The sequence below is a fragment of the Chiloscyllium plagiosum genome, unplaced genomic scaffold, assembly GCF_037043375.1.
Source record: "Chiloscyllium plagiosum isolate Xiang-an unplaced genomic scaffold, Cpla_swu_hap1 HiC_scaffold_4, whole genome shotgun sequence".
Classification (NCBI taxonomy): Eukaryota; Metazoa; Chordata; class Chondrichthyes; order Orectolobiformes; family Hemiscylliidae; genus Chiloscyllium; species Chiloscyllium plagiosum.
The window spans coordinates 20153158-20178506 of record NW_028270142.1 but is presented as its reverse complement, the minus strand read 5'-3'; the positions used below and the strand labels follow the sequence as shown (position 1 = coordinate 20178506).

At 42.7% G+C, this 25349-nt stretch overlaps 1 protein-coding gene across 6 annotated transcripts in view; it reads left to right on the top strand.

Moving 5' to 3' along the window:
* LOC122549360 (lethal(3)malignant brain tumor-like protein 4) overlaps nt 1-25349 on the top strand; it is a 312681-nt gene that overhangs the window by 76540 nt on the left and 210792 nt on the right. For all 6 annotated transcript variants that reach the window (XM_043689041.2, XM_087986018.1, XM_087986019.1 and 3 more), the window contains 2 exons: nt 820-934; nt 4255-4349. In XM_043689041.2, the coding sequence (XP_043544976.2) occupies nt 820-934; nt 4255-4349 (210 nt within the window). The remainder of the gene's footprint in view (nt 1-819; nt 935-4254; nt 4350-25349) is intronic.

Genomic DNA, 25349 nt, shown 5'->3' with positions numbered 1-25349 from the left:
ATGTAAAGCAAAATTTTGTATTTGGTTATTGTATTAAATTTTGTGATGCTTAAGAGATAGATAATTTCAGTGTATACACTTGAAGAATGGAATGTGTTATGCATTATAACTAAAACCAAGGATTGCCAAAGAAGGAATACTTGAGTGAACAAAAACAGATTTACACAGGTGATAAAACTGTATAATGCAAAGAGGACTTTGAAAAACTCAAGTTTAATGTCAGACAAATGTGACAATAGTCTGGGTGCTTGTAATGGATGTTTTCAGGTGAAACGTAATATTTACTGATGCAAATGATTGCTGTGAACTATGATGAGAATTATGCAGATAAAATGTCTAAGAGCTTTGTTGGAGAATTGACAGGCTTCAGATTGATCACATTTTCCCCATTTATTTGAGTTATATTATTTTGAAAGGCTTTGTACTTAATGTTACAATGTCTACACATAACTTATTTCATACAGCATTAGCATTAGGTAGGAAAATGTAATCTTAGCATATTAAAATGATTGGTGGAACTGTAATATTAAAATCTAATCCTCTGGTGGGTCATTGTAATTTGGAAAAAACTACATTATTATGTGGTATCAAAAATACATTACTCTGAGCAAATTGCTATTGCATCTGGTGTACCCAGGGTGTTGTTAATATTTGATTGACTGGAGAAGGGGTTATTTTATGCAGTTATAGAAACTGAAGGTATGCCACATGTCATGTTATCAAACAAAGTGTAAAATTGAACTTTTCAAAATACAGCCTGATGCTTTCTTTTGAGCTACTTCTCATGAGTGGAACATTTTTAACTTGATTGTTCTGCAGGAGGAAGTGCAAGATGATGGAAAAATGAAGATAAAAATGTCTGCAGTGCTGACTAACCACAGTAACTTCAAAAACAGTCGCCTTTTTGACCCAGATTCCAAGTTCACAAAACAGGGTACTCAACTTCTTTATTTGAAACACGCTTTATTATTGTTTTCCTGCCCAAGTATGTAATATACACTTCAGTCAGATTTGCATGTGACATCTGCGATAATCCTTGTAGAGACTTAAATAATCCTTATAAATTAGTAGAATTTCTATTGACTTGAAGAACCACAAGATGCAATTTCAAGTTTTTTTTAGAATTTTACCCAATTCACAGTTTCCTATTCCTGTTTCTTTCCTAAAGCTCATCCACATGGGAGCATGAATTATATATCGGCCTTTGTATCCAGATAGAAATTCTAATTATCTATTCCTTCAACTCGCAATTGCATTCATAGTTTAAAGTGTAACCAATTGTAAAGCCTGATATTGTTCACAACTTTTTAAAACGCTTGAAAACTAACTGTATATCCATAGTCATTGCAAATGTACTCCCTATTGTCTGCAGGTAAGAACATGTGCACCTTGTTCTCACTAATGCAAACTATTACCCTGCCCCAAGCCAGTCTTTAGTCTTTATCAACCAAGCCACCTAAGCTTGGGTCAAGTTCAGTCACACAATAGGTCAAATAACCAAGTTCATTTCTCAATTTTACCACAAATTAATGAGATCGTCCCAAAACATTACAAATGTAACATCTTCATAATACCTCTGGGGCATATGTATGAAAGTTACATTCAGAGATAGGAACACTGGTAGGTGGTCCTAATGGTTTTTTTTGCTGTATAAAATATTAGATGGAAGGAATGTTCTGCAGTCCTCAGGCTTGGTGATCAGAATTTCAATTTTTTTGCATGGAATGGCTTTGCAATATTTGGGATCAATCCACTTTTGCTTATTTAATCTGTTTGCATTTGTAGAAACCATATGAAATCAAAGAAATAAATTGGATGAAAACTTACTTGAATTCTGCAAAAGGTGGGAGGTTTGGCCAAATTACAACCTAAGTGATAAAGGTGAAAATTTACATCATGTCTTGCAATGGATAGAATAACATTGCAATGGATTGGTTAACTCTAAGCACAATAAAAGCATCAAGACATGAAGCCTTAAATTACACTGCCACAATGTGAGAGGAATGTTTGAGTCTTTACTAATTTGCTTCAAACAATCCAGTATAGGTTCAGAAGGTGTCAGATGAAATTCACCATAGTTAATTGTAATGTTTTGAAATGAGTCAGTCAAGGACAGAGTGTAAAGTCCATGTTAAATAGTAATATGCATGAAATAAAAGCAAAAAGATATGAGGATTTGATAGATGGATCATTAACATTAAATATTATTAGCTGGTAATCCAGAAAGCAAACCAGGAATGTGGATGTTGCTGGTCAGGACAGTATTTATTGCCCAATCAACAATTGAGTGTCAACCACATTTCTCTGGGCTTGGAGTCACATATAGGTCAGAACCAGATAAGAATGGCAGATTTCCTCCCCTTAAAGGACATAGGTGAATCTAATGGGGTTTCCTAACAATGGACAATAATTTCATAATCATCATTAAACTCTTAACACAGATTTTTATTAAATTCAAATTCCATTATCTGCCATGGCGGGATTTGAACTTGGATACACAGGACATTAATCGAAAAGTGTGTGCTGGGAAAGCACAGCCGGTAAGGCAGCATCTGAGGGGCAGGAGAGTCAACGTTTTGAGCATGAGCCCTTCATCAGAGCTTTTCCAACACCACACTTTTCGATTCTGATCTCCAGCATCTGCCGTCCTCACTTCCTGCCCAGGACATTACCCAGGTCTCTGAATTAATATTGTAGTGATAATACCATGAGGCTGTCGCCTGTCCTTGTGTAACTGGGGTGTCAAAGAAGACTGTGTTAACGTTTATCTGACTTTGTTGAGATTCCATGGAGTATTGGGTTTGATTCTGTCATCTGTGTCACAGTAACAAAATGTTGCGAGGGACTCCAGTAAAATATTATGAGGCTAATTTTTAAAATTACATAGATTATGAAGAAAACTTATTGAGCTGATATAAAAACATAAAGTCACCATTGTCTTACTGGACACAGGTCTGCTGTCTCATTAGAGAGAGAGAGACAACTGGTGGTGGTTTAACTGGAAGGTCACTATGCCTCAGGTGAAGGGGAAGATTGAGAATGGCAGTCCTTCATTGTAACCTCAGCCATTGTGGAAATTGAGCCCACAGTGTTGGTGTCACTCGGCACTGCACACCATTGTCCAGTAAACTGAGCTAACCAACACCGTTATTGAAAAGGAGAAAAGGAAATAAGTTGACAGAGATTTTTAAGTTATTCACTTGAATTTATGGCCAGAAAATGGATTAAGGACACTGATTCAATTTAAGGTTATCAAAGCAGGATAATACAGCATTTGTTTACTGGTTACTGATGAAGTTGGTTGAATGGAGAAGCTTGGCACCTTTTACGAAAGTTAAATTTCTGTTGGCCAAGTAGGATACAGGAATGTTAGTTCTAAACCAGGGGTAGAAGCTGATGAGTGTGTGTGGCAGGATAGCAGAGTCATCCAGGTGCCTTTTTTGCTTAAGCATATGGTCATTATATTTCCAAATGAGATGCTGATCTTTCATTAATTCATGACAACAAACCTGTGAAATTGTTGTAAAAAGCAAAAGACTTTTTTTTGGCTATTTTTCAGTTTGGTGTCCTTTTGGCTTGGTTGGATTTCTGGTGACTGGAAAGATGTATCCATGATTCTAGCTTTATATTAGGCCCCAGTCTTGATTATTACCAAGCTCCATGCAGTCTCCTGTGGGGCAAGTCTTTGTAGATGGGATGCGAATAAATAATGGCAGATGGTCTTTGTCCTTCAAGCTAATGTTATAATATTACTTTTCTTAACACTCCCTTCCCAGCCCGGTAGTTGGCCTGGATGTTAGTTCCACAGATTTTAACAATAAGTATGTCCTCACAATCCATAACAGCACCGAAAGGCATGACCTTTGCTATCCCTTGGGTTTAATGTTGCAATGCGATAAATGACAGAAATAAAGTTGCATGGCAAATTTCATTTCTTTACATATCATTATAATATGCCAGCCAGTATATGATATATTGACCAAACACCAGCTATTTTGGTGAGAAAAGTGATACACTGAATGGATCCTTGGCATGTTCCTATGTCTTTGGGAAAACTCACGAGATGAAGGCCTCAAAATGTTGGCAGTTTGTTGAAGACCAACTAGAAAATATCAAGGGCCATTGTTGATTCAGGCAGGTACCAAGTGAAATGTGTGCATGCATCGATGAAATCTGATTCTTGTAGTGTCATGCAATATTTATTTACATACCCTAATCCTCAATATTTACTTTGTATATTCTTTTTCATGTCAGCTGTGCCACTTACTGGAAAGAAAAAGGCTTGGTCCTGGGTACAATATCTTGAAGAAGAAAAAGCATTAGCAGCACTTCCTAAACTGTTTAAAGAGGTACGGATATCTTGATTTCAGAGTAATTAATTAACCCTTAATTTTTAAGCTGTTCACATCTGCCTGTTTATTGAAATTACATGTGTAAGCAGATCAAAATTTTATCAGTTGATATCAAAAGGTTTGTGATTTTTGAGTTGTGGTTCTGAAATATAGCACGTCGTAAACGTGTCATGCATCTGCTGACCAAAACAATGTCCTATGATCCATTGAGCAACTATCAGTAGATTGAGTTTTGAGGCCCTGTTGAATTTATGTCTGTTTTGCAAAGCCCTTGACTTTCCAATGGAGTATTTGAAGACCAAAAATTTTAGTTTCGGTTTTACATGTAATTGCAATGAGAAAATCTTTCAAAGCAAATTTTAAGTCTTTTGGTGAGGTTCTACCCACAGCACAAGTATTGACATATGGGAGTTCCAGACTTGATCAGCTGAAGCACCTCTGTGTATTTGTTAGTTTTGCAATCTTTGTTTACAGATTCATTTCCACTGGAATGATTTTCTTTTATTATTTGTGTCTGATGTTGGCATTTTGAGACTTAAGACATATTTTGTTTTTCATAAGCTCAGGATATCACAAAGCAGTTTGTGTTTAATGAAGAGTGAGTTCTGCTCTAATGTAAGAAATTCAGTTTGTCTATAGCAAGGTCCCGTACAGAACAATGTGATCCGGTCTTGCTTGTGTGATACGCAATGGCTTGGATGCTATTATGAATTCCTTCAGTCTTACTTGTATTGTGCTTTTATTGAACTAGATATAGGATAGATGCCTGAAATGAGTGTGTCCTGTTAAAGATCACATGACTACAGCAAGCTAGGCGACATTCATTTCATTTGATTTGATTTATTATTAGAACAAAAAAACAAAGAAAATTTACAGCCCAGGAACAGGCCCTTTGCCCTCCGTGCCTGAGCCAATCCAAATCCACTATCTAAACCTGTTGGTCAATTCCTAAGCTTCTGTGTCCCTCTACTCCCCACCTACTCATGCATCTGTCCAGACACACCTTAAATGAATCTATTGTGCCTGCCTCTACTACCTCTGCTGGCAACGCAGTCCAGGCAGCTACCACCCTCTGTATAAAGTACTTGCCACATGTATCCCCCTTAAGCTTTTCACTTCTCACCTTGAAAGCGTGACCTCTTGTTATTGAATCCTTCACCCGGGAAAAAGCTTATCTCTATCCACTCTGTCTATACACTTAATGATTTTGTAGACCTCAATCAGGTTCCCCCCTCAATCTCCTTTTTTCTAATGAAAACAATCCTAACCTACTCAACCTCTCTTCATAGCTAGCACCTTCCATACCAGGCAACATCCTCGTAAACTTTCTCTGCACACTCTCCAAAGCATCCACATCATTTTGAAAGTGTGGCGACCAGAACTGTACACCATATTCCAGCAACTTTCCCTCCACCAATGTCAGGCTCACTGGTCTGTAGTTACCTGGAATATCCTTGCTACCCTTCTTGTATAGGGGACAACATGAGCAACCCTCCAGTCCTCCGGCACTTCACCTGTGTTTAAGGATGCTACAAAGATATCTGCCAGGGCCCCAGCTATTTCCTCTCTTGCCTCCCTCAGTAACCTAAGATAGATCGCATCCTGTCCTGGGGATTTGTCCAACTCCATAACCAATAGTCTACCCAACACATCTTCCCTACTTATGGCAACGTAATACAGGGTAATCAAGCTTCTATCTCTAATCTCAAGATTCATCATGTTCCTCTCCTCAGTGAACACTGATGCAAAGTAATCATTCAGAATCTCACCCATTTTCTCAGGTTTGACACACAGCCTTTAGTGGACCAATCCTTTCTCTAGTTACCCGTTTACTACTTATATAAGGATGAAAGGCTTTGGGATTCTCCTTAATTCTGCTCGCTAAAGCTATTTCATGACCCCTTTTAGCCTGCTTGATTCCTAGTTTATGACTTGTCCTACTCTCCCGATATGCCTCCAGGGCCCATTATTGTCACATGTACCTAGGTACAGTTAAAAGTTTTGTTTAGTGTGCCGTACAGGCAGATCATGCCATACAAAGTGCATTTGAGTAATAGAACAGAACGAATGTTATGGCTGAAGAGAAGGTGCATGAAGAATGAGATCAGCATTAAATTTAAAAGTTGAAGATTCATTCAGAAGTCTGATAACAGTGGGGAAGAAGCTGGTCTTGAACCTGATCGCACAAACATACAAACTTTTATATCTTCTGCCCAATGCAACAGGATGGAAGAGAGTATAACTGGTAGACAAACAGGGGGCTGGAAGAACACAGGAAGCCAGTCAGTATCAGGAGATGGAGAAGTCAACTTTTTTAGGTATTAACCCTTCTTCAGGACTAGATGAGTCAGTAGGGGGAGCTACAGATAAGGGGGTGAGGAGAGTAGCAGAATGGCGACGCAGTGATAGGTAAGCACAGGTATTAGGTGTGGCCTGGTTGGTCGATGGGATAGATGAATCCATTTGGTAGCTCAAAGGAAGGGTCGGTAATTTAAATGGGAGGGAGGAGGCGGGACTGGACAGGGAGCCGGGGCTGGGTGGGAAGATTATTCGAAAATGGAGAACTCAGTGTTAAGATCTCCAGGCTGCCCAGGTAGAAGACAAGGTTTATAGAATTTTTCTTTCCAGCTACCAACCGGATTCATCCCTCCCATCGACCAACTAGGTTGTACCCACTACCTGTGTCTACCTATCACTACCTCACTATTCTGCTACACCCCACCCCCTTTATCTGTAGCTCCTCTTTCCCCCACATCCAGTTCTGAAGAAGGATTAATACCCAAAACATTGACTTCACCTCCTAATGCTGCCTGGCTTGCTGTGTTCTTCCAGGCTCCTGTTTGTGTACTTCAGATTCCAGCATCTGCAGTTTTTTTTGTCTCTAACCAAGAATATAACTGGGGTGGAATGGGTCTTTGATTATGTTGGTTGCTGTCCTGAGGCAGCGGAAAGTATAGATGAAGTTGATGGATCAAAGGCTGGTTTGCTCTGGGCCGTGTTCACCACCCTGTAGCTTCTTGTTGTCTTTGGCAGAGCAGTTGCCAAACCACACTGAGATGCATCTGGATTGAGTGCTTTCTATGGTGCATCTATAAAAATTGATAAGTACCTTGTGAAATTGCCAAATTTCCTTAGCCTCCTGAGGAAGTAGAGATGTTGCTGTGCATTTGAGTACAATGTTGCATTTCTATCCCAAATATCCCCCTTTCCATACTAAAAATATATGCATTTCCTTGCATCTAGGTTAGCGAAGATTTTACTTTTGGAAGTTGCAGCAGGATTCCTTGCATGGTTTACCTGGGACGTGAGATCTCTTCAGAGTTTTATTTAGATCCTTTGTACTGAGGATATTTCACTGCTACCATGATGCAATTCTATTCTGTAGGAGTTGTCATTTTCTTGATTATTCCCATCCTTTCCACCTGTCCCAAACAGACATCAAGGTGAACACCGTTGTTTTCAATTTGTTTATTTTATTCCTGTGTAGGACAGGTGTTGACCACAAGACCAGCATTTATTGCTCATTGGCTGATTGGCCTTATGAACCAACTTCTTGATGTGTGTTACTGTCCATGTGGTGTATATTACATTCACACTCCTGTTTGAATGTAATAAAAAAAAGAGGACCAAGATTTTGACTTGCTGACTGTGAAGGAGCAGTGATGCAGCTTTATGACGGAACAATTCATGTTCAGAGGACAACTTGCAGATATTATGATCCCATGTATGTGCTGCACTCTATGTTTGAGAGATTGGGGATTTGAAAAGTGCAATCGAAGCCTTAAAGAAGTTACAACTGTTTGTCCTGTAAACGGTGTTTCCAGCTATCACTGTGTGTTGGTGGTGGAGTGAGTGAATTTCTAAGTTGGTGGATGGGGTGCTGACCTTGTCCTGAAAAGTGTTCTCCTTCTTGATTGTTGTGCGACCTGTATGTATTCATGAAAATGGAGAATGTTCCATCACTCTGAAGACTTCAGTCAAATCATTGAAGAGAGCATTAAAGTGCAGGGTTATTGGGAAAAGGCAGGGGTTGGCACAATACCATAATGCTGATTTGGAGACTGATCCAGAGACAAAGGGCCACCTGAGCTCCTTTGAAGATGAATTGACTTGTGTCCTTTTCTCTGTCCTTGTAACCACAGTATATGCGATGCCCATTTCAGTTTCTGACCCTGGTGACAATTCAGTATGTTGATTGTGGATGATTCATTGATGCTAGTGCTGTTGAATGTCATGGGAAGATGTTCATTGTCTGGCACTTACACAGTCCAGATGCTGCTTGCTACTTAGCAACCCAAGCTCGTATGTTGTCCCAGGTCAGGCTCCATGTGAGCATATTCTTTTTCAGGGGCTGAGGAGAGTCTTTCCGTTTATGTGAGAAAACTGACAGGGCCTTGGTTTAAAGACTCACCCAAAATACAATATTGGTTACAATGCCATACTGTCCGAGTGCTGCAAGAAGTGACTGGCTTCCATTCAGTGCTCATGTCTCTGGGCTGTGACGGGAATCCACAACTTCAGCAAGTGTGCCATTGGTGTCTATCAAGTTCCTGTTGCATCCTGTAATGAGGGTCATAATTATTCAGGGAATGCATTGCATCTTTAAAATGAGGAAGGCACGCTTCTGAAGGACTAATAATTTCAAATGCCTTTTGCTCCAAACAATTTGGCCATCGCTCTGATTACCTTGGAGTCTGCATTAGGAGACCTCCGTGCATGTACCCAGGATGTGCCAAAAGGAGCCTGTTCCTGCTTTTCCAAGGCATACTGCCATTGAGTGCCATCTGTAACCATCTGAGTTCATGTTCACTGGGCGAGAAATTAAACTCGTAGGAACACAGATTCCCAGGGTGAACTGCAGGAGATAGAGATGTGCAGAAGCAGACTTAAATTTAAAATCATGGATAAGACAATTTAAAAAGGAGGCATTGTTTATCTGGGAATCAGTGTGTCAGCAAGCATAAATGTGAATGCAATTTAGTATGGATCAGGACACAGATAGCCAAGATTGTGTCAAATAACTCACTGCCTGATTCCCTAAAGCCTGTCTACCATCGGCAAAGCACCGATAGGAGTGTGATGGAATGCTCTCCTCTTACCTGGATGAGTGCAGCTCCAACAACACTAAAAAAGCTTGGTTTGGAGATGCTGGTGTTGGACTGGGGTGTACAAAGTTTAAAAATCGCACAACACCAGGTTATAGTCCAACAGGTTTATTCGGAAGCACTAGCTTTTGGAGTGCTGCTCCTTCATCAGGTGGTTGTGGAATTGGCATCACCTAGGACAAAGCAATCCGCTTGACTGGCACCACATTCACAAGCATCCACTCCCTCCACCATCAGCGCTCAGTAGCAGCATTGTGTACTATCTACAAGATAGACTGCAGAAATTCACCAAAGATTCTCAGACAGCACCTTCCAAACCCCACAACAACTTCCATCTAGAAGGACAATGGCAGCAGCTACACAAGAACAGCACCCACTATCAAGTTCCCATCCAAGGCACTCACCATCCTGACTTGGAAATATATCATTGTTGCTTCAATGTCGCTGGGTCAAAATCATGGAATTCTGTCCTGAATGGCACTGTGGGTCAACTCACAGCAGGTGGACTGCAACGGTGCAAAATGGCTGATCACCGCCACCTTCTCAAGGGCAACTAGGGATGAGCAATAAATGCTGGCTCAGCCAGTGACATTCACATCTCACAAGTGAGTAACTTCCAAAAAAAAGAGTTATGTCTTAGGTGGAGGATTTCAAAGATAATGTTTCCACAGGCTGAGCATGATTTGAATGGTAATAATAAATTTAAGGACTTTGGAGAGGAACAAGAGGTTGAGATGGTCCGTAGTTTGCAATGTTGGAGGGGCTGAGTATTTTATTTTCTTGATGGAGAACTGTTAGTGATGATAAATATTATGGGAGCCAGGATGTTTGGCAGTCTAGAATCACAGAATCCTTACAGTGTGGGAGCAGGCTATTTGGCCCATTGAGTCCACACTGACCCTCTGAAAAGCATACCATCCAGACCCAGTCCCCCCTCACCATAACCCTATATTTCTGATGACCAATCCACCAAAGCTGCATACCCCTGGGCACGATGGGCAATTTAGCATGGCGATTCCACCCCTCGTCTTGGATGGAGGTAAGGTTAAGGGATCACGAGGTGGATGAACTCACAGAGGAGATGGGGAGATTTGCGAGATAAATGAGAGACCGATGTGAGTTGAAGCCCATGGTTTGGGCTGAATGCAGGAGATGTGGTTGGGTTGTTTATTCAGTCGGAGTTGTACATTATCGCCAGTGACCAATTTTACTACCATTGGTGACCAAAGAAAATATCGCTGTTTTGTTTTGAGGATATCATTATATTTTAAACACTAATGTAGCTCACTCTTTTTCTTTTGCTTCAGTTGCTTTGAAAAGACAGGCTCTCTTTATAACACCACATAATCATTGTTTTATTTTAGCATAACATAAAAAGGATGATGATCATTTGTCATTTCACATTATTGTGACCTAAAACTCACAACTGAAACCCTTTCTGCTGTTTTGCATTCCCAGATGATTTTACAGTTAATCATTCTCTCAGTTTCCATAGCAACCAGCAGTCATGTACCAAATAAAGTCTGGGTGAGCATTGCTATATTCATTGAAATTCAAGCACAGGGAGGTAACGAGATTGTTTCTGTATCAGTAGCACTATCTGTGTTTGCCTCTTCAGTTTTCATGTAAATAAATATGATTTCCATGTATGCACAAGGTGCTCAAAATCAAAAAGCAATGTTATTCCATATATACACACATCAGAGAAGAGCAACGAAAATAACATTTGCCAATTCAAATGCAATAATACAGCATTTAGTCTTTTCGATAAGTAGCCAGGTGGTGCACAATTCAATTTATTTTTAAGGCAGAATATTCCTTTTATGTTTTTAGCCTATGCAAAGTAGAAAAATCTCACAGAGGGATTGCAATCTGTCAAAATTCTTGATTAAATATGGCAATGCTAACTTAACTGGAAGACAAATCCTGAGAAATTGTCCATTTAGAGTCATAGAGATGACACAGACACTTCGATTCAACCCGTCCATGCCGACCAGATACCCTAAATAAATCTAGTCCCATTTGCCAACCGTTGGCCCATATCCCTCTAAATCCTTCCTATCATATACCCATCCAGATGCCTTTTAAATGTTGCAATTGTACTAGCCTCCTCCACTTCCTCTGGCAGCTCATTCCATATACATACCACCCTCTGCGTGAAAAAGCTGCCCCTTAGGTCTCTTTTAGATCTTTCCCCTCTCACCCTAAACCTATGCCCTCTAATTCTGGACTCCCCCACCCCAGGGAAAAGACCTTGTCTATTTACCGTTTCCATGCCCTTCATGAGTGCCACAAGGATCGGGTGCTGGGTCCACTACTTTTCATCATTTATATAAATGATTTGGATGTGAGCATAAGAGGATAGTTAGTTAGCAAATTTGCTGATGACACCAAAATTGGAGGTATAGTGGACAGCGAAGAAGGTTACCTCAGATTACAATGGAATCTTGACCAGATGGGCCAATGGGCTGAGAAGTGGCAGATGGAGTTTAATTCAGTTAATTGCGAGGTGCTGCATTTTGGGAAAGCAAATCTTAGCAGGACTTATACACATAATGGTAAGGTCCTAGGGAGTGTTGCTGAACAAAGAGACCTTGGAGTGCAGGTTCATAGCTCCTTGAAAGTGGGGTCACAGATAGATAGGATAGTGAAGAAGGTGTTTGGTATGCATTTCTTTATTGGTCAGAGTGTTAAGTACAGGAGTTGGGAGGTCATGTTGTGGCTGTGCAGGACATTGGTTAGGCCACTGTTGGAATATTGCACGCAATGTTCCAACAGTTGTGAAACTTGAAAGTGTTCAGAAAAGATTTATAAGGATGTTGCCAGGGTTGGGGGATTTGAGCTATAGGGAGGGGTTGAATAGGCAAGGGCTGTTTTCCCTGGAGCGTCGGAGGCTGAGGGGTGACCTTATAGAGATCTATAAAATCATGAAGCGTATGCATTGGATAAAAAGGCAAAGTCTTTTCCCTGGGGTGGGGGAGTCCAGAACTAGAGGGCATAGGTTTAGGGTGAGGGGGGAAAGATATAAAAGAGACCTAAGGGGCAACGTTTTCACACAGAGTGTGGTATGTGTATAGAATGAGCTGCCAGAGGAAGTGGTGGAGGCTAATACAATTGCAACATAGAACATAGAACAATACAGCACAGAACAGGCCCTTCGGCCCACGATGTTGTGCCGAACATTTGTCCTAGCTTAAGCACCCATCCATGTACCTATCCAATTGCCGCTTAAAGATCACCAATGATTCTGACTCTGCCACTCCCACAGACAGCGCATTCCATGCCCCCATCATTCTCTGGGTAAAGAACCTACCCCTGACATCTCCCCTATACCTTCCCCCCCCCCCACCTTAAATTTATGTCCCCTTGTAACACTCTGTTGTACCCAGGGAAAAAGTTTCTGACTGTCTACTCTATCTATTCCTCTGATCATCTTATATACCTCTATCAAGTCACCTCTCATCCTTCGCAGTTCCAATGCCCCCACTCTGTCACCATCTCTCTCTCCCCTCTCCCTCTGTTCCCACTCTCAACCTATCCTTGTACGACCTATTCTCCATTCCAGGCAACATCCTGGTAAATCTCCTCTGCACCCTCTCCAAAGCTTCCACATCTTTCCTAAAGTGAGGCGACCAGAATTGCACACAGTACTCCAAATGTATTCTAACCAAAGTCCTGTACAGCTGCAACATCACTTCACGATTCTTGAATTCAATCCCTCTGCTAATGAATGCTAATATACCATAGGCCATCTTACAAGCTCTATCCACCTGAGTGGCAACTTTCAAAGATCTATGAACATAGACCCCGAGATCCCTCTGCTCCTCCACCTAACTAAGAACCCTACCATTAACCCTGTATTCCACATTCTTATTTGTCCTTCCAAAATAGACAACCTCACACTTGACAGGGTTGAACTCCATCTGCCACTCCTCAGCCCAGCTCTGCATCATATCCAAGTCCCTTTGCAGCCGACAAGAGCCCTCCTCACTATCCACAACTTCACCAATCTTCGTATCGTCTGCAAATTTACTGACCCACCCTTCGACTCCCTCATCCAAGTCATTAATAAAAATTACAAACAGCAGAGGACCCAGAACTGATCCCTGTAGAACTCCACTTGTAACTGGGCTCCAGGCTGAATATTTACCATCTACCACCACTCGCTGACTTTGACCAGTTAGCCAGTTTTCTATCCAACTGGCCAAATTTCCCACTATCCCATCCCTCCTGACTTTCCGCATGAGCCTATCATGGGGAACCTTATCAAATGCCTTACTAAAATCCATGTACACTACATCCACTGCTCTACCCTCATCCACATGCTTGGTCACCTCCTCAAAGAATTCAATAAGACTTGTAAGGCAAGACCTACCCCTCACAAATCCGTGCTGGCTGTCCCTAATCAAGCAGTATCTTTCCAGATACTCATAAATCCTATCCCTCAGTACCCTTTCCATTACTTTGCCTACCACTGAAGTAAGACTAACTGGCCTGTAATTCCCAGGGTTATCCCTATTCCCTTTTTTGAACAGGGGCACAACATTCGCCACTCTCCAGTCCCCTGGTACCACCCCCGTTGACAGTGAAGACGAAAAGATCATTGCCAACGACTCTGCAATTTCCTCTCTTGCTTCCCACATAATCCTAGGATATATCCCGTCAGGCCCGGGGAACTTGTCTATCCTCAAGTTGTTCAAAATGTCCAACACATCTTCCTTCCTAACAAGTATCTCCTCTAGCTTACCAGTCCGTTTCACACTCTCTTCAACAATACGGTCCCTCTCATTTGTAAATACTGAAGAAAAGTACTCATTCAAGACCTCTCCTATCTCTTCCGACTCAATACACAGTCTCCCACTACTGTCCTTGATCGGACCTACCCTCGTTCTCGTCATTCTCAGGTTTCTCACATACGCATAAAATGCCTTGGGGTTATCCTTGATCCTACCCGCCAAAGATTTTTCATGCCCTCTCTTAGCTCTCCTAATCCATTTCTTCAGCTCCCTTCTGGCTATCCTGTATCCCTCCAACCTTATGTAAGCCTCCTTCTTCCTCTTTCCAAGACATTCAACCTCCCTCGTCAACCAAGGTTTCCTCACATGACCATCTCTTTCCTGCCTGACAGGTACATACATATCAAGGACACGTCGTATCTGTTCCTTGAAAAAGTTCCACATTTCAATGACATCCTTCCCTGACAGCCTATGCTCCCAACTTATGCTCCTCAGATCCTGTCTTGCAGCGTCATATTTACCCTTCCCCCAATTGTAAAACCTACCCTGTTGCACGCACCTATCTCTCTCCATAACCAAGTTGAAAGTCACAGAATTATGGTCACCATCACCAAAATGCTCTCCCACTGACAAGCCCATCACTTGTCCTGGTTCGTTACCAAGTACCAAATCCAATATGGCCTCCCCTCTGTTGGACAATCTACATACTGAGTTAGAAAAGCTTCCTCGACACACTGCACAAACACCGCCCAATCCAATCTACTTGATCTAAAGAGCTTCCAATCAATATTTGGGAAGTTGAAATCGCCCATGACTACTACCCTGTGGCTTCTGCATCTTTCCAAAATCTGTTTCCCAATCTGTTTCTCCACATCTCTGCTGCTATTGGGGGGCCTATAGTAAACACCCAACAAGGTGACTGCTCCTTTCCTATTTTTGACTTCAGCCCATACCATCTCCAAAGGCAGATCCCCCTCGAACTGCCTTTCTGCAGCCGTTATACCATTATCAATTAGCAACGCCACCCCCTCCTCCTTTTTTACCACCCTCCCTAATCTTACTGAAACATCTGTAACCAGGGACCTCCAACAACCTTTCCTGTCCTTCTTCTCTCCACGTTTCCGTGATGGCCACAACATCGTAGTCCCAGGTACTGATCCACGCCTTAAGTTCACCCACCTTATATCTGATACTCCTTGCGTTGAAGTATACACACTTGAACCCATCTCTGTGTCTGCAAGTATTCCCTGTCAGTGCTACCTTCTCCACAGCCTCCCTACATTCTTGGACATCCTGACAAACAGCTAGCCTACTTGCTGGACTACAAATCCGGATCCCATCCCCCTGCCAAATTAGTTTAAACCCCCCCGAAGAGTGCTAGCAAACCTACCTCCCAGGATATTGGTGCCCTTCTGGTTCAGGTGCAACCCATCCTGCTTGTACAGGTCCAACCTTCCCCAGAATGCAGTCCAATTGTCCAAATATCTGAAGCCCTCCCTCCTACACCAGCCTTGCAGCCACGTGTTCAACTGCACTCTCTCCCTCTTCCTTGCCTCACTGTCACGTGGCACTGGCAACAACCCAGAGATGACGACTCTGTTTGTCCTAGCTTTTAGCTTCCAGCCTAACTCCCTGAGCTCCTTAACGACCTCCCCACTCCTCTTCCTACCTATGTCGTTGGTGCCAAAGTGCTCCACGACTTCTGGCTGCACACCCTCCCCCTTAAGGATTCTGAAGACACGGTCCAAGACGTCTCGGACCCTGGCACCCGGGAGGCAACAAACCATCCGAGAGTCTCGCCCATATCCACAGAACCGCCTGTCTGTCCCTCTAACTATAGAGTCTCCTATAACTAGCGCTCTCCTCCTTTCCCCCTTTCCCTTCTGAGCCTCAGAGCCGGACCTCGTGCCAGAGACCCGGTCACTGCAGCTTACCCCTGCTAGGCCGTCCCCCCCAACAGTATCCAAAGCGGTATACTTATTGTTGAGGGGAACGACCACAGGGGATCCCTGCACTGCCTGCTTCCTCCCCTTCCCACCTCTAACTGTTACCCAGCTACCTCTGTTCTCTGGCGTAACTATGTCCCTGTAGCTTCTATCTATCACCCTCTCAGCCTCTTGAATAATCCTCAGTTCATGCAACTCCAACTCCAGTTCCCTAACGCGTTCTGTGAGGAGCAGGAGCTGACTGCATTTCCTGCAGATGAAGTTGGCAGGAGCATTGGTGGTCACCCCTACCTCAAAAATCCTGCAGGAGGAACATTCCACTGCCTGCGCTGCCATAACTCTACACTTAGTCTCCAAAACAAGAACACTGAGTAGCTTACGTGTGGACTTTAAAGTTAGGTTAGAGGAGGAGGATGGGAGGGAGGCCCAACTTTGTAGGGCCTGGGGTCGAGAACACATCCACTCAAATATCAATCACTTACCTTCCCGACCAGCTCTGCGTTCCAGCTTCACTTCTGCCCAGCTCGCGCCGCTCTCTGCTGTGAAAAGTATACAGACTTGAACCCATCTCTGTGTCTGCAAGAATTCCCTGTGAACAGGAAGGGTTCGGAGGGATATGGGCAGGTGGGACTAGATTGGGTTGGGATATCTAGTCGGTACGGAGGAGTTGGACCAAAGGGTCTGTTTTCATGCTGAACATCTCTGATTTTATAAACCTATATAAGATCACCCCCACCTTGTTGCACTTTATACTGTTCGTGCACTTTACGTGAAGTAATCTCTGATGTGCAATTAACTGTGATAGGTTATCTACCCTCTGGCCAATCAATACAGAGAGCTCCCGGAAGAGAAATTGAATAGAAAGCATTTATGTCAGTTGCTGGCTCAATATAGCAGCAATTGGCTTTTTGATGTTTAGTTTTTCAGCTGAGAATTAATAGGTGGCTGAATATGACCCAAAATGAAGAGACTTTTTAAAAACTAAAATGAAATTTTTTTTTAATCTTTGGAAATAATTAAGTTGATAGTGTAGAGTATAATGTGCAAAACAATCGACCGATAGCATTCAAACAGGATTATAGCGCTGCAGTAGTCTGACTTTAAATGCTTTGTTGCCCATTTTATTATCGGGAGATCAAGTGTGATCGATCCAAGGTTCTGTACAAAGTTGACCTGATTTCTTCATCGTGCAAACTTTGTTGATGGGACTTGTAGGTGCAGCCATTTTCAAATTGTCTCATTTAAAGCTGTTGATTTGATTTGATTTATTGTTGTCGCATGTACCGAGACACAGTGAAAAATGTTGTTTCGTCTGCTGTGCAGGCAGATTGTACCATAGCCCATCATGGTTACTTACACATCAGAGATTACTTCAAGTAAAGTTCATCAGGTATCAGAACAGAGTGCAGAATACGGTATTACAGCTGCAGAGAAGCTACAGAGAGACAGAGATCAACATTAACATATGAAAGGTCCATTCAAAAGTCTGATAATAGTGGGGAAGAAGTTGTTTTTTAATCTGTTCATACAAGTATTCAAACTTTAATATCCTCTGCCTAACAGAAGGGGGTGGAAGAGAGGATAACTGAGGCGGGATAATCAATGTTGGCTGCTTTGAGGCAGCAGGAAGTATGGACGGTGTCAATGAATGGAAGGCTGGTTTGCACAAGGTAAACTGAGGTGGTGGAAATGCCCTGATGGGATGTTACTTTGTCAAAGCTCACAAGCTTTTTCTTGTTTGACTGTCTCAGGTCTGAATCTTCTCTGAAGTTGAAGTCAGATTAGCTACATTGTGACTGCTATGAGGCCACCACCTCTTGAGCATTCCACAGTATATTTCCTGAACAGGGAGCCATTCCTGTGCTTCAGGAATGTGTTTCAGGAATGTTACTCCTCCTCAGTCAGGCATCATGAGTGCCATGACCTGCTATGTCTCCTCACTGTGTGTCACTGACCCTGCGTTGGAAATGTTTTGTCCACAAACAGGGCATTTTACAATAAAGTTGCCACAAGCTTTTTGGTTTTGCAGCAGTGCTAGTAATCTGGTTCTCAAAACAGTGTGCATCCAATCGCTGACAAACTACATGCCTGGTGCTCATGATCGGCAGGACACAGAGGAGCACAGTCAGGAGGGAGTTGCACTGGAGGTCCTCCAATGTTGATTCCAAACACCATGATGTCTCATGGCATCATGTCAAACGGGCAAGTGGACCTCCTGTTGATTATTACTCCCCATCCTCCCTCAACTGAGAGCTCTGTACTACTCCATGTTGATCAACACTTGGAAGAAACACTGAGGTTGGCAAGAATGTAGTCTGAGTGGGGCACATCAGTGTCCATCACCAAGACTGGCAGCACCGCAGGTCGGGCCAGTTGGATCTGAAATGGCATAGCTGCTAGACTGGGTCCGCGGCTGGTAGTGAAAACACCGAGTGAAAGGGAAAACAAACTTGATATCGTCCTTACCAGTCTGCCTGCTGTAGATACATCTGCCCATGGTAGTGTTGGTATGGGTTACCACCGCACATTAAAACCAAGTTCTGTCTTCACACTGATAATAGCATACACAGTGTAGCTTGGCTCCATTACCAGGTTAAATGGAACAGACTTTGAACAGACCTAGCAGCTCAAGAATGGGCATTCATCTGGCTCTGTGGACCATCAGAAACAGACTGCAAAACAATTGTAACCTCATGGCCTGGCATCTACCCTACACGGGTATTAGCATCAAGCCAGGGGATTAACCTGATTCAATGGAGAGTGCAGGAGAGCATGTCAGGAGCAGCACCAGGCAGACCTAAAAATGAAGTGTCAACCTGGTGAAACTACCAAACAGGACTACTTGCATGCCAAACAGCATAAGCAGCAAGTGATGCACAGAGCTAAGCATTCTCATAGCCAAAGGATTAAAGCTCTGTAGTTCTGCCACCTTCAGTTCTGAATGGTGGTGGACAATCAAACAACTCACTGGAGAAGGAGGTTTCACAAATATCCGCACCCTCAATGGTGGAAGAGTTCAACACAAGCATTCGCAGCAATCCTCAGCCAGAGGTGCTGTGTGGATGACCCACTTTGGCCTTCTCCAGTCGTCCCCAGTGTTACATATACCAGTCTTTAACCAATTCAATTTGATTCCCTTCTCATGGTTGGAGACACTGAATACTGCAAAGGCTGTGTCCCCAATAACACTTCAGCAGTTGTACTGATGACTTGTGCTCCAGAAATTACCACACCCCGACCCAAACTGATAGAAGCTTCAACTCTGGTATCCACCCACCAATGTGGGAAACTGCCTAGCTATGTTGTTTATACAAAAAGCAGGTCAAATCCAATCCAAACATTTACTGCCCTACGAGTCTATTCTCGCTCATCAGTAAACTGATGGAAGGTGTCATCAACAGTCCTAGCAAGCAGCACCTGCTCAGCAATGATCTCCTCCAAGACACCCAATTTAGATTCCACAAGGGCCACTCAGTTCCTCTCCTCAACATTGAATTCTAGAGGTGAGGTGAGAGTGATGGTCATTGGCATCAAGTGCGCATTTCACCACGTGTGGTATCAAAGAGCACTGGTAAAACTAAAATCAATGGGAATTGGGGGCAAACTCTCTGCTGGTTGAAGTCGTACCTGGCACATAAGAAGATGGTTGTGGTTGTTGGAGGTCAGTCATCTCAGCTCCAGGACATGTCTACAGGGGTTCCTCAGGGTAGTGTCTTAGGCCAACCATCTTCAGCTGTGTCAATGACCTTCCCTGTATCATAACGTCAGAAGTGGTGATGTTTGCTAATGATTGCACAGTGTTCATCACCATTCGCAACTCCTCAGATACTGAAGCAGTCCATGTTCGAATGCAACTAGATCTGGACAATATCCAGGCTTGGGCTGGCAAGGAGCAAATAACATTTGCACCACTCAATTGCCAAGCTATGACCATCTCCAATAAGTGACAATTTAACCACTGCCCCTTAACATTCAATGGTGTTTTAATCACTGAATCTGTGATCTCACTATCAGCAATGCTAACAATGGTGTTACCATTGACCAGAAACTGAATTGGAGTCGCCACGTAAAAATACAAGGGCAGGGCAGAGGCTGGGAACACTGTGGTAAGTAACTTGCCTTCTGACTCCCCAACACGCGTCCGCTATCAACAAGACTCACATCAGGAATACTCCCTAGAGTAGTGATAAACGGCTCCATTTTGGAATCACAGGCAGTGACTAGTGGGGTACCACAGGGATCAGTACTGGGACCGCAGCTTTTTACAATATATGTTAATGATATAGAAGATGGTATTAGTAATAGCATTAGCAAATTTGCTGATGATACTAAGCTGGGTGACAGGATGAAATGTGATGAGGATGTTAGGAGATTACAGGGTGACCTGGACAAGTTAGGTGAGTGGTCAGATGCATGGCAGGTGCAGTTTAATGTGGATAAATGTATGGTTATCCACTTTGATGGCAAGAACAGGAAGGCAGATTACTACATAAATGGAATCAATTTAGGTAAAGGGGCAGTACAAAGAGATCTGGGTGTTCTTGTACACCAGTCAATGAAGGTAAGCATGCAGGTACAGCAGGTAGTGAAGAAGGCTAATAGCATGCTGGCCTTCATAACAAGAGGGATTGAGTATAGAAGCAAAGAGGTTCTTCTGCAGCTGTACAGGGCCCTGGTGAGACCACATCTGGAGTACTGTGTGCAGTTCTGGTCTCCAAATCTGAGGAAAGACATTCTGGCTATTGAGGGAGTGCAGCGTAGGTTCACGAGGTCAATTCCTGGAATGGCGGGATTACCTTACACTGAAAGACTGGAGCAACTGGGCTTGTATACCCTTGAGTTTCGAAGACTGAGAGGGGATCTGATTGAGACATATAAGATTATTAAAGGATTGGACACTCTGGAGGCAGGAGCATGTTTCCGCTGATGGGTGAATGCCAAACCAGAGGACACAGCTTAAAAATACGGGGTGGACCATTTAGGACAGAGATGAGGAGAAACTTCTTCACCCAGAGAGTGGTGGCTGTGTGGAATGCTCTGTCCCAGAGGGCAGTGGAGGCCCAGTCTCTGGATTCATTTAAGAAAGAGTTGGATAGAGCGCTCAAGGATTGTGGAATCAAGGGTTATGGAGATAAGGCAGGAACAGGATACTGATTAAGGATGATCAGCCATGATCATATTGAATGGTGGTGCAGGCTCGAAGGGCAGAATGGCCTACTCCTGCACCTATTGTCTATTGTCTAATTGCCTGGATGGGTGCAGCTCCAGCTCCAACTCCAGTCAAGAAGCTTGACACTATCCAGGACAAAGCAGCTGCTGAATTGGCAGCACATTTACAAACATTCAATCACTCCACCACTGACGCTCAGTAGCAACTATGTGTACCATATACAAGATGCATTGGGGTGGCACGGTGGCTCAGTGGTTAGCACTGCTGCCTCACAGCGCCAGGGACCCAAGTTCAATTCCACCCTCTGTCTGTGTGGAGTTTGCACATTCTCCCTGTGTCTGCATGGGTTTCCTCCAGGTGCTCAGGTTTCCTCCCACAGTCTAAAGATGTACAGGTTAGGTCAACTGGCCATGTAACATTGCCCATAAGGATGTCTAGGTTAGGTGCATTAGTCAGGGGCAAATGTAGGAGGGTTGGTGTGGACTTGTTGGGCCGAAGGGCCTGTTTCCACACTGTAGGGATTTGAATTTTTTTTAAAAAGTCATCAAAGAATCTTGGACAGCACCTTTCAAGCCCATGACAACCACCATCTAGAAGAACAAGGGCAGTGGATACGTGGGAACGCTATCAGCTGCATGTTCCTCTCCCACACTTGGAAATATATATGTTCCTTTAATACAACTGGGTCAGAATCCTGGAATTCCCTCCCTACAATGGCTCAGCCTACAGCACATTGATTGTAACTGTTTCCGAAGGCAGCTCACCACCACCTTTTCAAGGGCAACTGGGGACAGACATTAAATGGTGGCGCAGCCAATGACACCCATGTCCCCAGGTAAATAAAAAAAAGGGTCTGACTTTGAATTGTCGGAGTTGCCAGTAAGCAGGACATTTGGCTCATTAGAAGAGTTTATTTTTAAACTTTTACCCAAAAGGATCTGAAATCAGTGGACCCACCAGCTTGTAAGATTGAAGCTTCCACTAAGAGGCCCAAACTGTTTGAGATTTATATCTCTCTGAAGATTACATTGTTGTCACTGGTGCTATTATTTGTCTCTGATCAGTTATTTGCCCGTTTGAATTTCCTGGCTCTGAATCAAAGCAAGTCATTTTCCAGAAATGTACTGATACAGAATGTACTGGGATTATATTCCCAGCTCTCCTACAGAATTCATTTTAACCCAGACTGTCTCGGGATTTTTCCAGTTGCTAAATATCTACTATCTTATTTTTCTTGAGTATTTCTCTGCACTGCCTATCCCTCTGGTATTTAAGTCACAGTTTGATGTCTTGTAATATGCACCCAGAATTGTAGCATTACTTTTCTAAATGTAACTCAATGCACATGGAGTTTATGTTCTTTCAGTTCCCTGGAACATTTTTATGTCCAGTGACAGAATCATGGACTAACAATGTCACTCCATCTGTTTTTTCGCTTCGATTTCTACTGAACATGTTCAAACCGGGAATGTAAAACTCCTTGCACCGTATCTGCAGTAGTTATGTATCGCGTCACTCAACAGATATTAATGCTTCTAACTCAGCTACTTTGTTAAGATTAATTTGTACATTTGATTGTGACTCCAGTTTCTGTTACTTGGTCTCAACTTGAAGACACTGACCCCACTACTGTCACTGGCAAGACTCCTAATTGTTCTTATGAAGGTCTCAGGCTGCTTCCTTGACTATAACTGAGTTGCTTCCTTTGCCATTTCAGAGGCCGGTTAAGAGTCAACCATGTTGCTGTGGGTCTGGAGTCACAAATTAGCCAGAATCAGTAAGGAATTGCAGATTTACTTCCCTAAAGAACATTAGTGAATCAAATACCATTTAAAACATTCAGTTGTGTGTATGGGCACTGCTTGCTGGGCCAGCATTTATTGCCCTTTCCTAATTGCCTCTTGAACAGGTTGGCTACATCAGGCCGTTTGAGAGGAGGGCGGCACATTGTTGTGGGTCAGACCGGGTATGTCACATTTTGTTCCTGAAATTTCATTAGTGAACTGAGTGGATTCTTGCAGCGACTATAAGCAGCTGTAATTCCAAATTTTCATTGATTCAAATTTCACCATCTGCCAAGGTGGGATTTGTACGCATTGTCCTTAGAATATTCCATTATCTCAATCTCTGTGTCACAAATCTAGTGACCACACCATCGTCTTGCCAGTCTGGAATCTAATGGTTTAGTCATGCTAATTTTTTTGAAATTCCAGATGTGTTTCAGTAATTGCATTTAAATTTTTAAATCGCTATGTTGGGATTCAAATTGATATCTTTTGGGTCATTAGTCCAGCTACTGGGATAGCTAATTCAGTAGAATCATCACTGTTTTATGTTATCGCCAAAAATATTGCACTGACACATTGCTTGTGATTAATGATTTGTTCGTATTTTCAAAGCGCAAACAGCATGAAACCTTCCAGAAAGTCACTCCACAGTGCCACCTACTTAGCAGTGTCTGAAATCACACCATACTGGCCAGAAAGTTCCCTCAGGATAGAAAATTGTAATTTGCTTCAGTATTAAGTGTTGGCATAGAAACATTGTGCAGAAAGTTCTGATAACAGGAAGTTGGACAGGAAGAATGCATATACATATATTTTCTAATGAACACACAAATCAAAGGGTTTTTTTGGCGTAGTCATGTTTTTCAGATAGTAACTATGCAACATTATACAAGAGGGAGAATTAAATCTGGTGAACGTTTTAATTGACTTGAACATGAATGCCATACTTTTGCATTTTTAAATTGATGTATTGTGTTCCACTTTTCTATTAGTTCAGGCATGTATCATGGAGGATATGCAATTTTTTTCCACATTTCAGCTTAAGAAATTATCATGAAAGCCCATCAAATAAAATTCAACATGCATCAGATGTGAACAGGAAAACTTTGAAATACTCTTCTGCTCCCTCTTTCAAAAGAATATGAGGAAATATTTTCTGTTCTGCAACTGCCCTCAAGTGCTATGAATGCAGAAGGGAGAATGTTGCTTTCTGCACTATCTGTCACTCTGCATTCCTGATTCCTGTTTCACCCATTTGAGATAATACAATGTGACTTCAGTTGCTTCTTCATTACGCCTTTTAAGTCTGCACAACTGTTAATGTGATGTTGTGAACTGTAATAACCTGTTTTAGTATAATATTTCAAATGAGAATGCGACAACTGCTAAGTGATTTTAAAAAATGGAAAACAACTGAAAATTTGTTTGAAATTATGGAATAATTTGGCAGTCGTGGCTAGTTTGGACAGGGCAGCTGGTGGAAAGTACAGCCAGATGGGGAGGTAATGATAAGGTTCAGGATGTCTGCATCTGAAAGCCAGCTTTCAGCCAAAGCCATGTTGTCAACGCAGTGATTCAGAGAGACACAAACTGCAGATGCCATATCCAATTGTATAGGAACATAGCAACAAAAGAGACTATTCCATCCATCAAGCATGCCCTAATATTCAGTGATCAATACTTCAACACCTTTCACTCACTCTATCCCTGTAAGCCTGTATGCCACAGTTAATCAGCAATCCATCACTGTCCCGCTTAAACGTGCTCAAAGACTGAGCCTTCGCAGTCTACTGTGGTAGAGAGTGCCTAAGGTTCGCAGCTGTCTGAGTAAATGCATTTCTCCTCATCTCCGACTCAAGTGGAAGGCCCCCCCCCCCCCCCCCCCCCCCCCCCCCACCTTAATTCTTCAATTGTGTCCCTTAGCTTTCAACTCCCCAAAGAGGGTAACCATCTTATCTGCAAAATGCCATGACTTCCTCTTTAAATATGTTATAGTTATCAATGTGATTCTTCAAAACTCTAGCAGGCCCCATTTTCCCAACCTCCCTTCATAGAACTGTGCTGTCAAATCTTCATTTGACTCCCTCTGTGACAAAAATATTTTTGCTGAGCTAAGAGCACAAAAACTGCACATAGTTCTCCAGGTGCTGCCTAACCAATTTTCCATTAAATTGAAGCAAGACATCACTATTGCTGTCCTCAAATCCTCTTGCATTAAAGGCTGAGGTTCCGTGACCTTTCCTCATTGCTTGC